Genomic DNA, 19,632 nt, shown 5'->3' with positions numbered 1-19,632 from the left:
CAGACACCACTAAAAGAATCCCAAGCACACAAATGACCTGACCCCAGGTCATAAAAGGCAGTGGGGTGTCCCTGAGCACTGTGGCATAGGGACTTGGGTGGCCCATCATCATCGTTCCAAGCTCTGCACAGACCATGAGTCTCGTGGCCACCACAGTCCACCACCTTGCAGAGACAGCCGGAAAACCCACCACCTAATTCTCTTTTTCCAGCTCCTGAGTCAAATACAATCATGGCCTTGCAACCTTTTCATGGTTTCTCTCGAAGTCCTCCTGAGTTTGATAGGAGGGAAAGAGATTAGCTTTAAAATAAGGCCAAGCCTGGCTCCCAAGTGTCCCATAACAACCCCATGCAGTGGACAAAATACAAACTTCTGCAGGGCAATCCCAGTGAGAATTATAATATAAACATAGCACTTGCTACAATGTTTCTGAGGTTGTGTGTGTGTCTGCTTTGCTAAGGAAGCAACTCTGGGCTCATCGCCCTTCCTGCCGATGCCCCTTACCCTGAGGATGCCACAGGAGCATGTGGGGGGAGGCTGAGAAGGAAGAGAAGCAAAGGGACCTGTGTGATGAGGCCAGGGGCATGAAACAAGGCCAGAGATTCACCTGGGGCCTCCAGAGCCTCCCCTCTGGCCTTCCCGCAGGGGTAGGCTGCCCAGAACCTCCGGGTCCCACGGGCCCCTCTCTGGCTCTTATGCTGGGCTCACCTCTTTGGAGAAAGGAGGTGTGCGCAGTCCCTGCTCTCAGTGGCTATGGGAGGTACCCACAGCACCTCAGCTGTTTTTTTGGCCTTAACCATTAGAGACAGAAAGTTGAAAGGCTCTACCCTTCCTGTCCCTCAAACTCCCATCATCCCGAGCTTATTACAAACGACGACTATAGGAAAATATACAGTGACGACAGACACAGGCTGTACAAGGACAGGGAATGCTAGGAAATCCCTGTGCCCACCGCCATCTTTGGGAGTCTTGGTGAAGGAGCCCAGAATGTATATACGTGAAAGGTTCTTGGTGCTCCCCTACCAATCTCCAAATGGCTGCTGCTCTTTTCTGGTAGTTTTCTCATCTTTTACAAATATCATGGCAGTAAAAAATAAAAAAATGAAGGAAACCACCCTTTAGACAGCATGCCCCTTCTTCCGAAGTTGTGCAAAGGCAGTTCAGCGGCAGCTGGCGTCCGGCAGGGGGCTGCAAACTCCTCTTCCCCAGACTTTGAAAAAGAGCGAGTGTGTGCCCAAGCAACTGGTCCCACTGTGATCTTCCGTCGGGAAAAGCCTACTTTGCAAGTTGTTGGTCATGTAGGTGTGTGTGGTGGGGGTGTTGCCTCGGGCAGGGTGGTCAGTTTCTGTCTCTGACTTTTTTTTTGTTATTAGCAGACCTCTCAGCTCGCTCCAAAAATCTCTCTCTCTGATTCTGGGGACTGGGGCCTGGATATTTCAAACAGCTCCTGAGGAGACTGAGAGGACCTTCTGGAAGTTAATACCCTGAGGATCTCAGAGAGCTGTTTCTCGATGTTTGTCATTTTGGTGTTCAAGGCCTTGATGTCCTCCTTCAGCTCGTGCTTGACCTCCAGGAGCGTGGCCTGCAGCGTCTGCTCGGGGATGGGGTAGAAAGAGTGCTTGACCTCTGCCAAGATGGGGCTCCGGTCCTGGGGGCTCCTGGCCTCCCCGACGTTGTCCAGACGCAGGTCGCTCTTGGTGATGCCGCTGTCACACGAATCTGTCTTCTTCAGCGTGGCCTCCCCTGAAGCCTTGGTCCTTTCGGGGAGCGTCTCCATAGACTCGGCCTTGGACACCTTGTTCCAGTCCTCGCCCTTCCCACAGGCATCTTTGAAGCGGGCCCAGCCTTTCCGCTTGGCACACTCGCCCCCGCCTGCCTTGGGGCCCAGGCACTCGGACCCCGGCGCATGCAGCTTGGCGTGGTCGGCCACCCCCACGGCGCAGGCCGCCTGGAAGGACACGGGTGTGGCAGGGCTCTCGCGCACGGTGACCACGCTGGCCTTCACGAGGCTGTGGTTGGCCGAGGCGTGCTCCGAGAGGACGCTGCCCTTCTCCACGTCCAGGTCGTCCAGGTCCCGGCCGCCCCTCTCCGCCGCCAGCCGGGCCTCTTTCTGCTGTCGGAACCGCTGGAACAGTCTCCGGACAGGGTGGTCCGGGGGCAAGATCAGGGGGGCCTCATTCTTCCGTTTCATGCGCTCTTCCTCTTCCCGCTTCACGTCGCTGATCTTCCGGAACACAATCTGGAGTGAGACAGAATGACACACGGTGTTAACCGGCTCCTCGGCCCCTCCTCCTGGCATGGCCCTGGCTCCAGCCCCTCTCCCTCGGCTGAGGCTCCCAGCCCCGCCCCCACGGCTCCCAGCCCCACCCCCACGGCTCCCAGCCCCGCCCCACGGCTCCCAGCCCCGCCCCACGGCTCCCAGCCCCACCCCACGACTCCCAGCCCCGCCCCCACGGCTCCTAGCTCCGCCCCCACGGCTCCCAGCCCCGTCCTCATGGCCGGCCGAGGCTCCCAGCCCTTTCGCATCCCTGCCAAGGTCGCCTGAGGCTTTTCTCAGGGGCTGTCTTCACTTTCCTTTCCTAACACTCTTTCTGCTTTCCGACAGCAAGAAGTTGACTTCGTCCTCTTCAAGAGAAACAAACCCCAGCCTCTCCATCCCCACGTGCTGGGAGGGTAGACATACCAAATGGCCTCTTCCCAGAGACTGCCCTGGCCTCTGAGCTGGGCCGCCTTTAACCAGTCTCAGTCTGCAATTCAGCATCACCTGACACGCTTTTCAAAAATCATTTTTTCTGACCCAACCTCAGACCTGCTGCATTTGAATTTCCAGATGGGAAGCCTTTGAATCTGAAATTCAAAGGCTCCCAGGTGATACTGATGTAGGCAAGTGTGAGCAACTCACTCTGAAGTAAGAAAGCTCCATCATGTCCCCAGGCAGGGCTACAGCTAAAACTGCCGCCTACAGATTTGGACCCCAAGTGAAGGTGGCTGGCTGTAAGAGGTGAAGTTGAGTCCCACACGAAAGCCCACCTTGGTCCTCACAGAGCTTACAAGGAAGAAAGGCCCACGACCTTGCACATGAGCTTGTCCTAACACAAACACTGGGCAACGCCTCACAGTTTGTAAGGCACTGAGATGCTATTTCACGTATTCCTTAAAACGGCACTAACACTGTCACTGGAACCCATTATTTATTATCCCCATTTAGGAGAAGAAGAAATCAAGGCTCAGAGCAGTTAGTTAAATGTCACATCACAGATAAGTTTCCTGTAAGGAACTTGTACGCAAGCCACCAAGTCCCAGATCTATTAGATGTCCAACAACATCCTGACGATGACAATGCTTCATGCATGGACAGACAGACAGCAGTACAGTCTCATGAGTCTGATATGAGAACAGCGTAAGCTACATATTACAGGGCTTTCTGCTGGGCCGACATCTGATTACGGGAGATCCCCATCATTTCTGGCTGATCGTGCATGTGGAAGGTTCACTCAGGGACACGTTTGACTCAAACCATAGCTGACCTTGCAGGAAGCCACCTGCAATAAATAGATCATCTTTTTTATGTAAACTGCTGGTACTGAGCTCATTGAGGAGTAGAGGAGAGGCCTATGGAAGGGAGAGTGGCAGCTTTTCCATCACCACGATCTGGAAACACCTGTGCCCCGTGCAGCAGTCTCAGACCAACCCCTAACTAGCCCCTAGGACTTGCCACAGAATCCCAGGTCTTGGGGAGGCACACGAGAAGGATGGGTTTGGGGATGGAAAGAGTTAAGTTCCAGCTCTGCCACTAACCATGTGACCTCTGACAGGTGTTTTAACTTCTGAGTCTCAGTTTTCTTGTTAAAAAGGGGGAAATCCCTACTTTTCTGACTTGGTGTAAGACCAACACAAAATTGCTTATGTAAAAACACTGGCCCACTGTAAATGCTTAAAATGAATGCTCCTGTCCCTGGTGAAAAGGCTTGAAAGGGCTTTTAAAAAGTATTTTACACCTAAGTGCAGATGATACATAACTGACCTTACCTGCTCCAGGAAGCCCACCTGCCCAGAACCCTCTGATCGTACCACTCAGGTTATCAGGTATGGCTGACACGACAATCATTTTTTAGTGCCAATAAATACAGAGGAATCCAACATTTAGTCATTTGATGCCAGCAATCAATCAGCAAATTGCTGGCAGAGTGGAGACTCACACCTGTCATCTGACTTCTCTGTCAAAGCTCCTGTCACTGGAAGATTTTACCCTTGAGTCACAAACAGGTGGGTGGGGTAGAGCTGACACCCCCTCTTGCCACCTGGTTAAATCTTCAAGCCACCTGCCCTGGCTCTTAGTGTCTGTGTGGCTCTCTGACCTCCACTGGCCAGCATTTCTCCCCTCCTTGCCCTGCCCAGCTGTGATTTTATAATCCTGACTCCCTAGTCCTCCCCTTCAATCATAATCCATCTGCTCCTACAGCTTAGCCTGCAGACCTAAGCCATGAGACTCAGGAGAATCCTGACCACTCTGAAGGGAAATCCAGCTAAAGGCATCCCAGGGCTGGAGGGACGATGTTAAGCTGAATGATCAGGACCCTCTCTTTCCATTCTCCTGTGCTTTCAGTTGGCAGTCTTTTTTTTTTTTTGCATTTTTCTGAAGCTGGAAACAGGGAGAGACAGTCAGACAGACTCCCGCATGCACCCGACCGGGATCCACCCGGCACGCCCACCATGGGGCGACGCTCTGCCCACCAGGGGGCGATGCTCTGCCCATCCTGGGTGTCGCCATGTTGCGACCAGAGCCACTCTAGCGCCTGAGGCAGAGGCCACAGAGCCATCCCCAGCGCCCGGGCCATTTTTGCTCCAATGGAGCCTTGGCTGCGGGAGGGGAAGAGAGAGACAGAGAGGAAGGCGTGGCGGAGGGGTGGAGAAGCAAATGGGCGCTTCTCCTGTGTGCCCTGGCTGGGAATCGAACCCGGGTCCTCCGCACGCTAGGCCGACGCTCTACCGCTGAGCCAACCGGCCAGGGCTCAGTTGGCAGTCTTACCCTCCATGCTTCCCTGTGCTCACGTGGTTCTCTGTTCTGGGAAAGGCCCCTGTTCTCCACTGGGCATCCAAATACTCCTCACACCAGACCCCAATCAAACAACACCTCCTCCAGAAAGACTTCCCTGATTCTACAGAGCTCTAAGTTATCCTCCCACCTCCCAACTCTAATGCTTCTTGTGCTCACATCACTCTTCTGCCCTAATTAGATTCTGTTTTGGGTCTCTTTGCAGTAGAAATAACAACAATTTCCTCCCCCAATCACATCCCTTCTTAGAGAGGAGAGGAGGGAAGAAGGAAACAATGAAGGAAGGTTAGACAAAGGGGAGGGATGAGAAAAAGAGGGAGAAAGGATAATGAATGAGAATGTGAATGCACCCCAGAGAGACAGTGGGTTTAGACCTGATTGCTTTGGTTCCTGCCTATTGTTCTGAGGGACATCTGATTCTTCAGAGTATTTTGCCCATTTTTAACGAGCTAGTTTGAGTGGGGCTCTGTTCTGTAAGCACCAATTCCCAAACAAGATACCAGTTACCTGAAGCTTATCTTATTCCCCCTGAAAGCTCCCTTGGGCCTGGTGCAGTACTTGGCATGTCACATTGTATTTTTTACTTTTATTATTATTATTATTATTAAATATTATTTACCATAGGAGAATAGGGATTGTCTGTTTTGTTCACTATCTCCAGCACTTGGAAAATGCCTGGTAACTAAAGGGCCCCTTGTAAATATTTGTGGAATGAATGAATAGAAGAATGAATGAGTAACAGATAAATATGAGCTAATGAATCAATGGGAAAATGCCTTCTGCTTGGAAAGGTGAAATCACAGAGATTGTAGTCAACATCATAAAAGGAAGGGACTGGCTCAGAACATATGGTCTTCTTTCCCAGTCTCAACATCGAAGGTCAGGGGCAGCCCTTGAGACAGGAAATGAGATGGGTTAAGGTTAAAGAAAAGGAAGCACTTCTTCAAATATTGCGGAGTCAACACAAAACTTATATCAGGAGGTTGTACAGTGGAGCATAACAGTAGTTTAACAAAGGCTTCTTTTTCGTCTGTGGTGGACACGTGTGGTAGCTCCGCCTTGAGGAGTTGGATGTGCCCTTCAGCCAAATGACCCACAGGTCAGAACCCTGGACTGGGGTGCTGGGCCCCGGCCTGACCCAGGAGTATGCTCAGATGCCGAGGATGTGCCATCGCTGGGGGCAGCTTGATGCTCAGGGGCTGGGGCTCTCCTCGGATCTGTGCTGACTCTTCTGAAGCCTCTTGACTTTTTCCAAAGTATCATCATACTGCTGCCTTTGGTCATCCTCAGTGCCAGAGGCAGCCCCACCTGAATACCACCGGCTCATCCAACGGGCAGGTGAACCAGGAAAGAGCTTCCTGCCCTCCAGAAGTGCCTGAACCTTCTGAAAATCGGAGAGTGGAACCAGCACACACCAAGGACACAGAGCTGATGTGGTCCGACGGCTTCGCTGATCTGGGGTCCAAAGCTCTGCCTGCTAAAGGCAACCTCTTTTTTGGAGAAGTTGGTCATGGACTCTGTCTCGGAGGCAGCCATGACCAAGCATTTGGCCAAGTACTTTAGATCCAGGCGGGCAGAGGTGGCTGCGTGACTCATGACCGTGAGGTCTGTGCTGCCAGCACCAGGCATAGCAGCTCTCGTCTGCTCCAAAATGCTCCACGGCTCCCACGGCAATGGGGTGTCCTAGGAGTGATGGGCAAGACCCTCGGCGCCACAACCCAAGATGATCTCTGCTCTGAATAGGCTTTAGCGGGGGCCTGGAGAGTAGATCCAGCTTTTCCAAGTGCTTATGAAATTTTAACAGGTGCCACGAAGGTGAAAGGTTTCTAAATGAAATGCATTTGAGCCACATGCAATGTTAAATTCGTTGCTTTCCTGCAGGAATTCTCAGAGCTTAAACATGCCTTATGAATGTCTAAGAGGACAATGTCACAGGCAGCATTTCTTAAACGCTTTCTCCCAGACCCTCTCTTTGCAAAGGGTAGTACATAATCCCCAGAGTCCCCTCTGGCAAACACTGAAATTGCATCAGCGTTGGGGGATGAGTTGCCCCCCATATTTTTGCACAGCTCTGATGGTGGGAAGGCCATTTCCTCGTCCATGTTTCAAGGAAACAGTGCCTCCCAGCTCAACCCTACTGGAGAGCCTCTGGCATTTGGGGTTTGGAGCCTCCATTGCAGCGACATGGTTCCCCAGTGGGCGGAACTGGATCAGTCCAAACTCTATGACCTGACTGGTGAGCCTGCGGGAACAACTCCCTCCTGCCCATCAGTGGCTCTGTATGCTCTCTCCATAATGAGCAATTTCAGGTCCTAAAAAAGCTCCCTTCCATCTCATCTCCCACCCCGTGTCCCTCCAACCTGTCTCCTATATCAGCTTCAGCATTCAGCTTAGCAGTCACCTACTCCAACAAGCTTCCCTGACTCCCCACCTCTGCCCGCAGGTCAGCGGACCCTTCCTGGTAGCACCAAGCATGGGACAGCCACGTGCACCTCCAGCACAGATCACTGCAACCACTGTTGAGAGGCGGCATTTTGCTTATTGTTTTCCCCTTTAGGCAGAAACTCCACGAAGGTGACCACAATGCTGTATTCTGTTGTTTTCCTTTTCACCTTCAGTATCATCCCTGGCGTACACAGTGCTCAATCAATGGTCAATGAATCAATGACTACATCGGTGAATAAATTATGGCCATCCCTCATTTGTGAGGCCCATGCTGGGGTGAAAAAAATGATGTGTATGCCCCCTGCGCACACACACACACACATGCACGCACACACATGGCTATTTCTGGTTTAACGGGGAGAGAGAAAGATTATTGGTAGACTGCTCAATGCACAGCATAAAGGCTCCTAAGAGTAATGTATAAATAAAATCCTACAGGATTTTCATTTTCACTCATCTTTATTTCACAGTGACTTAATACTGAGTTCATCATCCCTACCTGACCAATCTTTATTTTTTCAATCTCTTACATGAGCTGAGAGAGCTGATATTTAGAAGTAGCCCTGAGATAAAGGTTTCTGCAGAGTATGACTGCTCTTGGATTTTTCTTGTGCATGAACTTGACTCTTCCTGTGGAGGGCAATCCGATGTCCCGGGCAGAGCCTGGCCTGGGCCTGGAGGCTGGAGGGCTCGTTTCCATTCTGTCCCCCAGCAAGGCCGGACCCCGAGCATGCCACCCCACACCCACCGTCAGCAGTGGGACAGCCTCCTCCCTGGCACCCTTCAGAGCAGCACCAGGTCTTCTGCTTTTGTTTTCCTGTTTTATGAATCAACCTTCATTATAAGATCTCATTCTGGGATAGGATTCCGTGGTCCAAGAAACCAGTGGATGAGAGCATCCCAAAAGTCCCTTCAAAAATGAACAATGAATGGTCATAACAGTACAGAACTTCTCAGCATTCTTTACAGCTTATTCCACATACTCAAGTGCGTTATCTCAGGTACGCCCGAACTCCAGGGAGGTGTGCAGCGGTCTCCTCTGCAGTCTGACCGTGGAGGAGACTGGGGCTTAGCACAAGGTCGCACCGCCAGTTAGAAACAGAACTTCAGGGTGTGGGCCAGTGCTCTTGCCTTGACATCACCTTCTTTCACATTGGCCCTCTGTAGTTGGGGGCCACACCTGCAGAGAGGTGCCAGGGTCTGTCTGGTGCCAGGGTTGTTACTTGGGGGCCCACTAATCACCCACTGGGAAGGTCCAGCCTTGGAGACAGGCTGCCACAGATCCTGGCACCAGTGATGGGGTAAATCTGGATCCTTCAGCCAGTCAGGGTCCTGCCAGGCCACAGTGGGGCCTGATGTGTTGGACTAAACAGCTCATGACTTACTGGAATTCGGGGAGAGAGAGGAGGCCCCCAGGGCAGGGTTGGCCGCTGAGCCTCGCTCACTCATCCCCGCATCCCTCTGAGGGCTCACCGAGCATCGGCCCTGAGCCTGGGAGGCCTTTAATAAACTGTCATTAAGCTGAAATGAATTGACACCTGGCAAGCTATTTTCAAGTTTCTATGAAAACGGGATCCCCCTGGGATCTGAGGTGAGGCAGGACAATCGGCCACCTCTTCTGGGTTGCATGCAAGGAGGGCCTGGCCCCTCTCAAGCCCATGAAAAAGAGTCCGGGGCGGGGGGACAGGAGCCCCTCAGGGTCTCTGAGCAAGAGGGTCCTGGCAGGACTTGGAGAGAAAAGACAGATCCGGAAGGAAGGGACCACTCGGACTCCTGATGGCACAGAAAAGAGGAGCCCAGTACTTAAATGTGCTCTGACTGGGGAGTAAAAACATATATGTGATGTCAGTTCTCAGTGACATTATGAATAAATGAACAGAGGCCGAGATGTGAATCATAGAAAACTGTAGATAAACCTAAAGGGATTGATTTTGGTTTTGCTTGGACTCAGACACATTTCCCAAACCTGAAACACAGAGGGCAGTAGAGAGAACGCAGGCTTGGAGTGGCCCCAGCTCTGCCGCTGGCGGGCCGCTGCGTGACTTTGGGCAAGTCACGTTCCTCCTTGGCTGGACCCGAGCGTCAGTTCTCCAGTCTGGCTGCACTTTGGAACCCCTTGGAGAGGGGGTTAGCTACTGAGTGAGACATTCCTGCGGCCAGGCCAGAAACTGGCCTTGGTAACAAGCTCCCAGGCAGCCTGATCCGGATCTGCTGACTGTGATCTCAGAACTCCTAGACCGATGGCTGGTGTGATCACTGCCACTCTGCTATCTTATGTGTGTGCACGCATGCTCACGTGTGTGTGTAACTTCACACCACGCCAGCCCCCTCCATACCTCCCTGCCCGAGCCCACAGTTCCAGCCTGGCTCGGCCCTCTATGTGCTGTCTGAGATTGGGGGGAGGAGAAAGAGGGTGTTGAGGGAAGTGTGGGGATGACTCCAATAAGCCCTTGGTCCCTAAAGGGTGTCTGAAAAGGAACTGGTAGGCCCTGTCATCACTTTTGGCTCCTTCTCCTCCTATCTGACAAAAAGCTGGTCTGCTGTCTGGAGCAGAGAACACAAAGCCACCTGCTCACTGAGCACCGTCTGCATGCAGGGTGGACACACGTGGCCGCATGCAGGGTGGACACACGTGGCCACTCCACGACAGGGGAAGGCCGGGCCTTTCCTCTTCCCAGGGCTGGGCCTATGTTGGCACCGACTCAAGCCACTTGGAGGGACAGAGCAGCAGCAGGAGGAGGGCAGGGCCCCATCCCCTACAGCCCTGGTGCCATGGCCGCCTCAGTTTCCTCTGCTCCCTCCCCCCCAGCCCCTCCTCCGGTAGCTCCGCCTGGTTTTATGTGAGCAGAAGCAGAGGAACAGACAGGGCCACCGAGGACGCTGGAAACGGGAAACAAACGAGATGGACTGACGCGGCAAGGCAGCTGCTTGCAGTGTGCTTCTTGAAAAGGCCATTCCTTCACCTCTCAGAATGGCCTCTTCTGGCGATGATGCAATCAAATGCTCCCTTTTTCTCTCAACAGCGTCATGGACATGTGGACCACCCAGAACACGGGAGGCCCTGAACCTCGGGGAGGAGGAAGAGGTCCTAGAGAGAGCGAGGCCAGTCCAGGTCAGTATTCACTCCTTGAGCTAAGACCATGAGCTGCCAGCGCCCGAAGTGAGAATGGAATAGGGTACAGCCCTGCCCTCCAGAGACTGGCAGACTCTCAGCTCACGTTCCAGGCTCCACATGGGCCCAGGGCGGGTGGGTGCTGGTGGAGTCAGCATGGAGTGATAGACAGCACGAGCACACGCTTTGGAAATCAGACAGACTTGTTCTCAAGCCTCAGTTTCCTCATCTGTAAAAGCGGATAATACCACTGCTTTCATAAGGTTATCGGAAAATTAAGCTAGATACTATCAGTAAACCTTTAAGAAAAATGCTTGACATTTAATAGTTGCTGAGTAACTGTATTATGCATCGTTCTTTGAGGGCTGGGCCCTGGCTCATGTCACCTCTGTGTCATTAGCATCTTAGTTTCTCCCTCTGGAGCCTGTGAGGGCTACAGCCAAGCCTTTGACTTTCTCTTGGCTCCAAGGATGGGGGTCCCCTTCTTTCCTCCTCTCTGCTCAGTCTATGCTCATCATCCAGAGGATGAGCTGTTCCTAAAGCTTCCGGAGAACAATGTGCTCAGGCACCTGCACAGGGGAGGATGAGGCAGACTTTGAGCCCAGTCTGTCGTAGAAATACTCTGTTTGGGTGAGTCATGGCCCAGCTGTGGCCCTGGACAGAGCCGTGAGATTCACAGCCGGCTCCTGGGCCAGGCTCAGTGCTAAGCTTTACCTGCCTTACCTTAACTCTCAACACAAGTCCATGAAGAGCTACCCCTTCCAGAGGTGAGGGACTCGGGCTCAGAGAAGTTAAGTCCTTTGCTGATACTTTATTCAATTAGCCTACAGAACTGTGACGGGAGCCCAAGAAAGCCGACACCCCACCTCTGCTATCAGGACTGGGATCCCTGAAGATTCCAGAGCGAGCGGTCTTTGAGAAGAGGAGAGGTTCATTCTTCTCCTCTGCTTGGAAAGCTGCCCTGGAAAGGTCCCTGGGACCAGCAGGACTCTCTGGGTAGAGTGAACACGGGAAACATGGTCAGGATTCCTACTTGCACAGGCTTTTGAGCTTGGCTGGACTCAGCACTCAACACCTTGGAGGACTAATGAGATATGAGAAAGTATGACCAATTTCAGTCATCCAGACCCAGGGCTGCTTCCTGTGCCTGCAGGCAGCCCCAGGCCTGGGGGCTAAGAGTCATGTCAGCCCTGAGGCCTGGCATCCACCTGTGCTGCAGCCCTGTAAGGTGCTTTTGCCTGTGGCAGGCATAGGATGTGTTCATTTCAATCCCGGACGACTCCTCATTCCTAGGGAACAAGCACAATGATTTGCCTTCCTAACGTTAAGCACATTCACATAAAATCTCTGTCACAGAGGCAGGGGGCGTGCCCTCCTTCGAGCCTGTGGTCTGTGCTGGGCTCAGAGACCAGTTCCTCTCAAAAGGGGCCTGGTCATGCAATCAGCCACAGGCCATCTCTTCCAAGGGCCTTCCTTCTGCCCTCATCAGCCACACCTCCCTCCAAGGTGAGCCTGTTCCCAGTAGAGTAACCTACAGCGACGCATCTGGGAAAGCGGCATTTTTATTTTCAGGGAGCAGATGGTGCATAATCAGGGGACTGTAGTGCGTATCAAGTGGATGCATCCCTTCCACCACCTTTGTTTTGTTTTTTTTTTTTTTTTCCCCACACGACATCGTTGCAAGCACACGACACAGATACACAGATGGCAGGGGTTGGTCCCGAACCCAATACAGAAGATGGAAAAGCTGCAGGAACTGGCCTTCGCTTTTTCAACATTTCTTTGACGGAACTAGAAACAATCTTTGGGATTATGAGTTGACTCAGAAGCTGAACATCTGGACAGTTGGTCCTTCCTATCCCACACCAATACTCAGCCTGCAGACATCACGCAGGAATGCTGCAGTATTCCCGGCTTGCACGGGGGCGTGGAGGCAGGGAGAGCATAAGCCCTGAAACTGGTCCCGCTGTCAGTTCTCATCATGCAGGGCCAGTGCCTCCCGCAGTTTATCCTGTAGGAAATCTCCACAGAGCAAGAAAGAGATGTGGGGGCTGGAAGACACCAGGGAAGTGGCCCAAGAATGCCAGCTCCAGCTCTAGGGACCCGGCATATGAGAGGGTCAGAGGCCCTAAGAGAAGGATAGACAGACAAGAAAGAATGAGATGGAAAGAAAGCAGAAGAGAAAGACAGCAGAGCCTCACAGGGAAGGTGGAATAAGAAACAGACGAGTAAGAGCAGAGAAGAGCGGGTACAGAGGCATCAACATGGCAGAGAGAGGAGCCCTTGGGAACCATGGAAGGAAGAAGCAGGGGCCACACCCACAGAGGGAGCCCAGAGCCATCTGATGATGATCGGGGTGATAGGCACTGTGCTCTCCCTGTGCATCAAGCATTCTCAAGTGTTATAAATGGCCCTGGCCGGCTGGCTCATTGGTAGAGCATTGGCTCAGCATGTGGAAGTCCCAGGTTCAATTCCTGGTCAGGGCACACAGGAGAAGTGACCATTTGCTTCTCTACCCCTCCCTCTTCTCTCTTTCTTTTACTCTCTTCCTCTCCCCTCTCCTCCCGCAGCCATGACTCAAATGGTTTGAGCAATATGGCCCCAGGTGCTGAGGATGGCTTTATGGCTTTGCCTCAGGTGCTGAAATAGCTTAGTTGTTAAGCAACAGAACAGTGGCCCCAGATGGGCAGAGCATCCCCCTGTAGGGGGCTTGCCGGGTAGATCCAGTAGGGGCACATGTGGGAGTCTCTCTGCCTCCTCGCCTCTCACTTAATATATAAAAAAAGAAATGATATAAAGTGTTGTAAACACTTTGCATACATTATTTCAATAAATCCAAACAACCCCATGGGGTAACTACTATGCTATCCCATTGTACAGAGGAGCAAACTGAGGCCGAGAGAGTGAGGGGTCACCTCAGGCTGTCTGACACCGAGGTCTGTGAGCCATAGCACCTGCCTGCCTTCCAGTCTGCAGCCCCCCAGATGCCACAGACAGTTCCTTCCTCCTTGATTCTCACTGGGAGTGGAAAACAGGGACTCCACACCTTTACTTGAAAATGGGACTCGCTTTTTCCCATCCCCATTTCACAGTTTACTCGTAACAGACCCATGCAAGGTAAGCTTCACCCCAGGCCAGATCTCTATCTGAGCTCTTGGGCTCTATTTTGGAAGCTCTTCTTCCCCAAAGTGGGTCTCTCTTTATGTGATTCTTGTACCTTGTATAAACAGAAGAACGTGCCCCGGGGCAGGTGCGTGGATGAAGTGAGATCTAAGGTATATTCAGCACCCGATGCTCAGGAAATGCGGTTTCTGCACCCTCGTGCCCTGGAATGAAGGTCTCACCTTCCTCATACTGCAAATGTGGCCCCCATGTGGCTCTGATTCAGTGGAAGGGGCATTCCTGCCACCGGGGACCAAAGGAACTGTATCTGGTCAGACCTGGGCGTGGTGTAAACCTGTCAGCGCTCAGACCAAGACTGGGGGGGGGGGGGAGGGCCTTTGCAACGTGAGTACAAGAGTGGCCAAGACAGAGCCCCACTCTGCGGAGGAGGAGCTTCAATAAGCCATCTTTGGCGGAAGTGGAACACCTCGGGCCTGAGTAGGTGGATCCCTAGGCATCAGGGGAATTCACTGTGTATAACCAACCGAGACAAGTGGGAATTAGAGTGGTTGGATGGGACGCGGCCAAAGAATTTCCCTGCCCACCACTGGCAGCACTCACAAGTTCCTGAGTGCCTCCTTCTGCTCCACTCACCCCCAGCCCCAATTTTCAGTGACATTTCAAAAACATTTCACCAATGGACTACATTATACACTTTGATTTTTCTGGACTAAAAAAATAAAGTCAACTTTACCAGATGAATAGAGTTGGCAGCTGAGTTACAATAATCATTTATTTGGCTCTGTCACTTATGCCTGGACAAGATTTTTTAAAAAAATATATAATTCTTTCTTTTTTTTCTGGAGATAATCATTATCTCTCATCTTTTTTAAAAAGAAATATTTTTTATCAACCTGGTTGTTCACGGACCCATCACTAATTTATATATTTCACATTTCTAATTCTTCTATTATATGCCCATTAGAAATATATCCCATGTGTCTAAGTATATCAGTTCCACTTTTTTTTCTCCTGGAGACACTATTTCTGGCCCTCTGGTCCCTTCCTCCAGTCTGGTCTGGCGGCTTTCCAGCCTAGACTCTCCCTTGACTGCTGTCTTATGGCTGAGATTTTCTCTTAGTTTCCTTTTATTTTAGTAAAAACATATCTTCTCGTGGTTCCCCAGGAAAACTGTCCTAAAAGACATTTGAATCCCTGAATTGCTAAGGATGTCTTATCTTCACCCTTGACTAGCAGTTTGAGTCCAGAATTCTGGGATGAAATATTTTTCATCAGAATCTTGAAAGTATTGCTCCACTAGCTTCTATAATGTCAGCTTTGCTATTGAGGTATCCACTCTGATGACTAGTCCTTTGAGAATAACTTGGTATGTCTCTGTGCAAATTTTTAGAATTTTTTAGCCTCCTGAAGTTCCAGAATTTCACAATATGTTTGATGTGGATTTCTTTACTCAGAGAGCCAGACACTTTATGACCTTTCAACCTGAGGATCTTGTTTTTATCAGTTCTGAAAAGTGTTCGTATGTTGTTATTATTATTATTACTTAAATATTTTTTCTTTTCTACATTTTTTTGTCTTCTTTCTCTCTGGGACTGCTGTGAGTTGAAATGTGGGTTTGCTGCCTTGATTTTTATCACCTTTCCTCTTTCAATTATTTCTTTTTTATAGCATCCTGTTTTGTTTCTTAGATACATATATATATTTTGTCTTTTGGCATTTTTCTCTTGATCCCTGCATTATCTCTACAGCCACCAGGTTGCATGAGGTGGAGATGTAGACCTAGGGTCTTACTATACCATGTGAAGACTGCAAACCAACCCCCTGGTTTTTAGCACTGCAGTTTACCCTGTGGTGATTTGTGCTTCTAAGATCAGAACTTTTCTTGGGTTTTGCAGGAGAAAAAATAGCTTCTTTCTTATCCTTAGCCTCTTTTGCATCTGGGTTGCTGTTTCCTTCACGTGACTAAATTAGTTACTGTTCTTTCACCCACTTTCCATCTTCTAAAATGTGTTCCAATCAGTCATTTGCTACTTTCTCTCTCCCAATTTTTTTGTCCTTGTAGGTTTCTATCTTTTTGAAAAAAAATTTCTTTAGTATCATTTCACTGGGTTTTAGGAGAAAAAAGAAATGGATGTTTATGTCCAATACCCCACGTTTAACACAATTCTAGTCTTTTAATTCTTAAGAAGACCTTTGGAAGTCCTTTCCAACTAACTTGAATCCAGAGCTATTAAATAGAATAATAAATTTGGTTATATTAAAAAAAATCCTTCTGTGTGACGAAAGACAACGCATACAAGACTAAAAGACAAATAATAAAATGAAAAATATTTGTGATTTAATTATTAAAGAACTAACTTCTAGAAATTGATACAAATAAAAAAAATGTTCCAATTTTTAGAATGGACAAGGATATGAAGAAAGGTCACCAAAAGGAAATTTAAATGACTGTTAAGCACATGAAAAATAAAAAAGCTGAATCTCACTCATAATGAGAGAAGTGCCAACTTAAATGATTAGGAGATACATTTTTTTTCTATTATCAGGTAAACATCGAGAAGTTTGGCAACCACTTTATTGAGAAGGGTACGGGGAAGCAAGCATTCTCACACATCTTTGGAAAGCTTTTAAACTATCTTTGAAAAGTCAGTTTCCACATCTGTAAAAAAAAGCTAATAATAGTGTTTACCAACTTTATAAGGCTATTATAAAGACTAAAAGGAATATTGCATGTAAAGTGCCTAACATATATAGCACACACTTAGCAAATGCTGCCCATTAATATTACTAACATGTATTGGATCATGTCATTATGTTTTCCCCTACTGATGTTTCTACCAAAGACCAGAGTAAGTGCTGCCTTTCTAACTCTCCTGTGAGATTTCGGGGGACAGTGTCCACATCTCGTATTTCTGTATCCCTGGCAGGGCCGGGCACAGTGCAGAGCACATGGCGTGTGCTCATTAAACACCTGCTTTTGAAGTCTAAAGGTCCATTTTTAGACTAAACCTGTAATCTCAGGCTAGTCTTCTTAGTTTGTCGTTTTGCTCTGAAGGCCCAGTCCCAAAGCAAGAGGGCACAGGCCAGCAGCTAAAATAAACAAGAAGAACCCAGGTGCCAGGCGTTAGGGGCGCTGTTCAGAAATGGTGCTCCAGGACAGAAGTGCAGAGAGCACCCTGCCTGCAGACAGCCCTGGGAGAGAGGAGGCCCTTCACTCTGAGACTGCCAATCACACCCAAGCTGTTAGTATAAGGAAGCAACACCCAGGCAGGGAGAGGTGCCTGGGCCAGAGCAGACCCACAATGCAATCTCCCTGGGTCAAGGGCGGGGGAAGCTTCTGGTGCCACCTGAGAACTTGTCTCAATGGTTGGGACCCTTTCTGTCCCCTGATGTGAAGTCTAAAGGAAGGGAGGGTCCAAGGAGTAGCACAATGCCTGAAATCTCAAAAGGAGGATTCTTGCCTTCCTGGCCATTGCAAGGTTTAGCTTATCATCCTCATTTTTAGTAACAATGTGCAAGCCTCCGAGATTAGAGACCCCAGGCGCCGGCACAGCCTTTCCCCAGACTCACTCCCATTTCTCCTCCTTTGTTTCCCAGCAGCCAGGGGTCCCCTGATAACAAAGGCAGAGGAGCCCAGAGAGGGATGCTAGAATCAGAGGGATCTCAAGAGGTCACCTGGTCCAGGCCTGTGTCTTCTAAACCATTCAATGCAAGTGGCCATTACCCCTGGCATTATTAGCAATGTGACAGCTGACATTTGTCCCCTGTTTGTGGTTGACAGAAGCTGGCACAGACACTGTCTCCTTTGGGATTACAGTGGCCCTGCAGCATACGTGGGACAAATATTCTTATTTTGTATAGATGGACAGTCTGGGAGACGCAGGGTTCTTGGCTCTTCCAACCCTAAATGATATTCTCTTTTTTGAAGGCCCATCCTGTATTTAATTGTCCAGTGGTCAGTTATACATATATATATATATATATATATATATATATATATATATAGTTTTGTCTGCTTTTATTTAAATTCAATTCCATTTGATCTTTCTTGACAGACGTAGGAGAGTCCTTTCCTCCTATACACACTTTGCAAATCACAGACAGCAGTGACTCATCCAGAAGCCCTCTCTTTGCCAGGCTGCAGACTCCGGCTCTCCCTCCCACCCCAGTCAGCAGGGGTCTGTGGGGCTAAAGTAGGTTGGGGGTGGGGAGGGCTTGGTCTGAGTTTTCCCAGGCAGGAGTGAGGGGATTCAGAAGGCAGGGAAGTGGGACCACACAGCATGCTCTGAAGATGGGAATTTACTTCCACCTGCACTGAGGATGTTGGAGAAGCCACAGACCATCATTCACCCTCTGATCCCCATCCCTGCCCCACCACCGCCACCTCTCTGCCAAGCCAGGGTTGGAGGAAAGCAGAGGGCACCTGCTGAGAAGCACCTGAAATAGCCAAGACCTGGCAGCTTGCCAGGGAAAAGGGACTGTCAGCTGGGCCCTCGGTGACAACACCCTTTGCTAGGTGTTCAGATCAGACTCTCCACCAGTTTCTCATTTGCTCCAGCACCCGAGGAGCTGACAAAGCTGGCAGAGAAGAATTACAGCTTCTCAGTCTCTCTTCCCTGGGGTTTAACCTTCACCTCAAGAAATGCATGAAGGTCTTAGGCCAGACAGAGAAAACGAACTTCCTGAAGTGTGTGATTCTGGGCTAGCCAAGCAGCATCCACCAGTGTGAGTGAGAGCCGAGTTACATCCCCACGTAACCCAGGGTGTTCCTGGGGAACCCTGGTCCCAACATAGACCCATTGCACTGCAATTTCCATAACTGAGAGAAAAAAAAGAAAAAGCTAAAACCACCCGATGTGATTGCTCTGAAGATACAATAGAAGCAAAGTGTTCAGAAGACAGATCTCAGAGCTCTCGCTCTGAGGCCCCATGTTCATCCCCTCCCCCTGGGGGTCCCCCTGCCTGTAGTTGAGTCAGGGTCCGCCTCCCTGCCTTCACTCAGCCTCTATGATCAGCCCTCCCTCCTTTCCAGGTTATACTGCCTCTCTCCCCAGTGTCTGGGCCCCCCAGTTCCAATCCCAGTCTGCTCCTGCACCAGGTCACCCCAACCATAATCAGCAGTAACATCACTGTGCACTTACTAAGAGCCCCGTGATGTGCCAGCAAATTGAAAGTTATTCAATTCTATCATAACCCTATACAGTAGGTATGATCACTAGCCCCGTTTGAAAGATGAAGAAACTGCATCTTGGAAGGTTAAATGATATACATGAGATTCAGATCTAGAGAGCTGGACTCCTGTCTTTGGCCAATTAAGTCAACTCCTCATTGTCACCATTTTCATTCATCCTGAAATTGCCCCTCTGCCACGAAGCCTTCTGTAGCAAACAGGAGGAGGGGAAGTGCCTCTACCAGACTGGCTCAGCTTTACCCCCAACAGCTGCACGAATGCAGACCCCAGTGCTCACAGCTGGGACTGTGTCGCGAGCATTCCCGGGGGTCACACTAACCCCATCCCCATCCACAGCCATTGACTTGTTCAGGGAATGCAAACACCTTTTGGTTTTTGCAGCAGCAAAGTGCAGAGTGGAAACTAAAATACACCCAAAATAAGCAAAGCATTTGAAAGTCAAATAAAAATGACCTTTGCTTTAGCTACTATTTGGGATTATATGAGCCGTGGCTGGGGACCCAGAATGTGAGTGATAGATACCTAATGATTTAACTAGAATCACAAACAGCTGGCTGAAAGGACCTCGCATCTCACTCTGTTCAACTCTGTTACAGATGTGGAGACTGAGACCCACGAGTGGTCAGGACATCCTCCGGGCATCATAGTCGGGAAATGCTGCCTGGGCTGGGACCCAGCCAGCAATCCTGTGCCCCAAACTGTGCC

At 50.1% G+C, this 19,632-nt stretch overlaps 1 protein-coding gene across 2 annotated transcripts in view; it reads right to left on the bottom strand.

Moving 5' to 3' along the window:
* Positions 1-1,191: 1,191 nt before the first annotated feature.
* Positions 1,192-19,632, bottom strand: part of KCNH1 (potassium voltage-gated channel subfamily H member 1) — a 334,319-nt gene continuing 315,878 nt past the window's right edge. For both annotated transcript variants that reach the window (XM_066366052.1, XM_066366053.1), the window contains exon 11: positions 1,192-2,239. In XM_066366052.1, the coding sequence (XP_066222149.1) occupies positions 1,382-2,239 (858 nt within the window). In that variant the 3' untranslated portion in view covers positions 1,192-1,381. The remainder of the gene's footprint in view (positions 2,240-19,632) is intronic.

Source organism: Saccopteryx leptura, chromosome 2, assembly GCF_036850995.1.
Source record: "Saccopteryx leptura isolate mSacLep1 chromosome 2, mSacLep1_pri_phased_curated, whole genome shotgun sequence".
Classification (NCBI taxonomy): domain Eukaryota; kingdom Metazoa; phylum Chordata; class Mammalia; order Chiroptera; family Emballonuridae; genus Saccopteryx; species Saccopteryx leptura.
The sequence above is the reverse complement of the archived record's forward strand: the minus strand, read 5'-3'. Positions and strand labels throughout refer to the sequence as shown.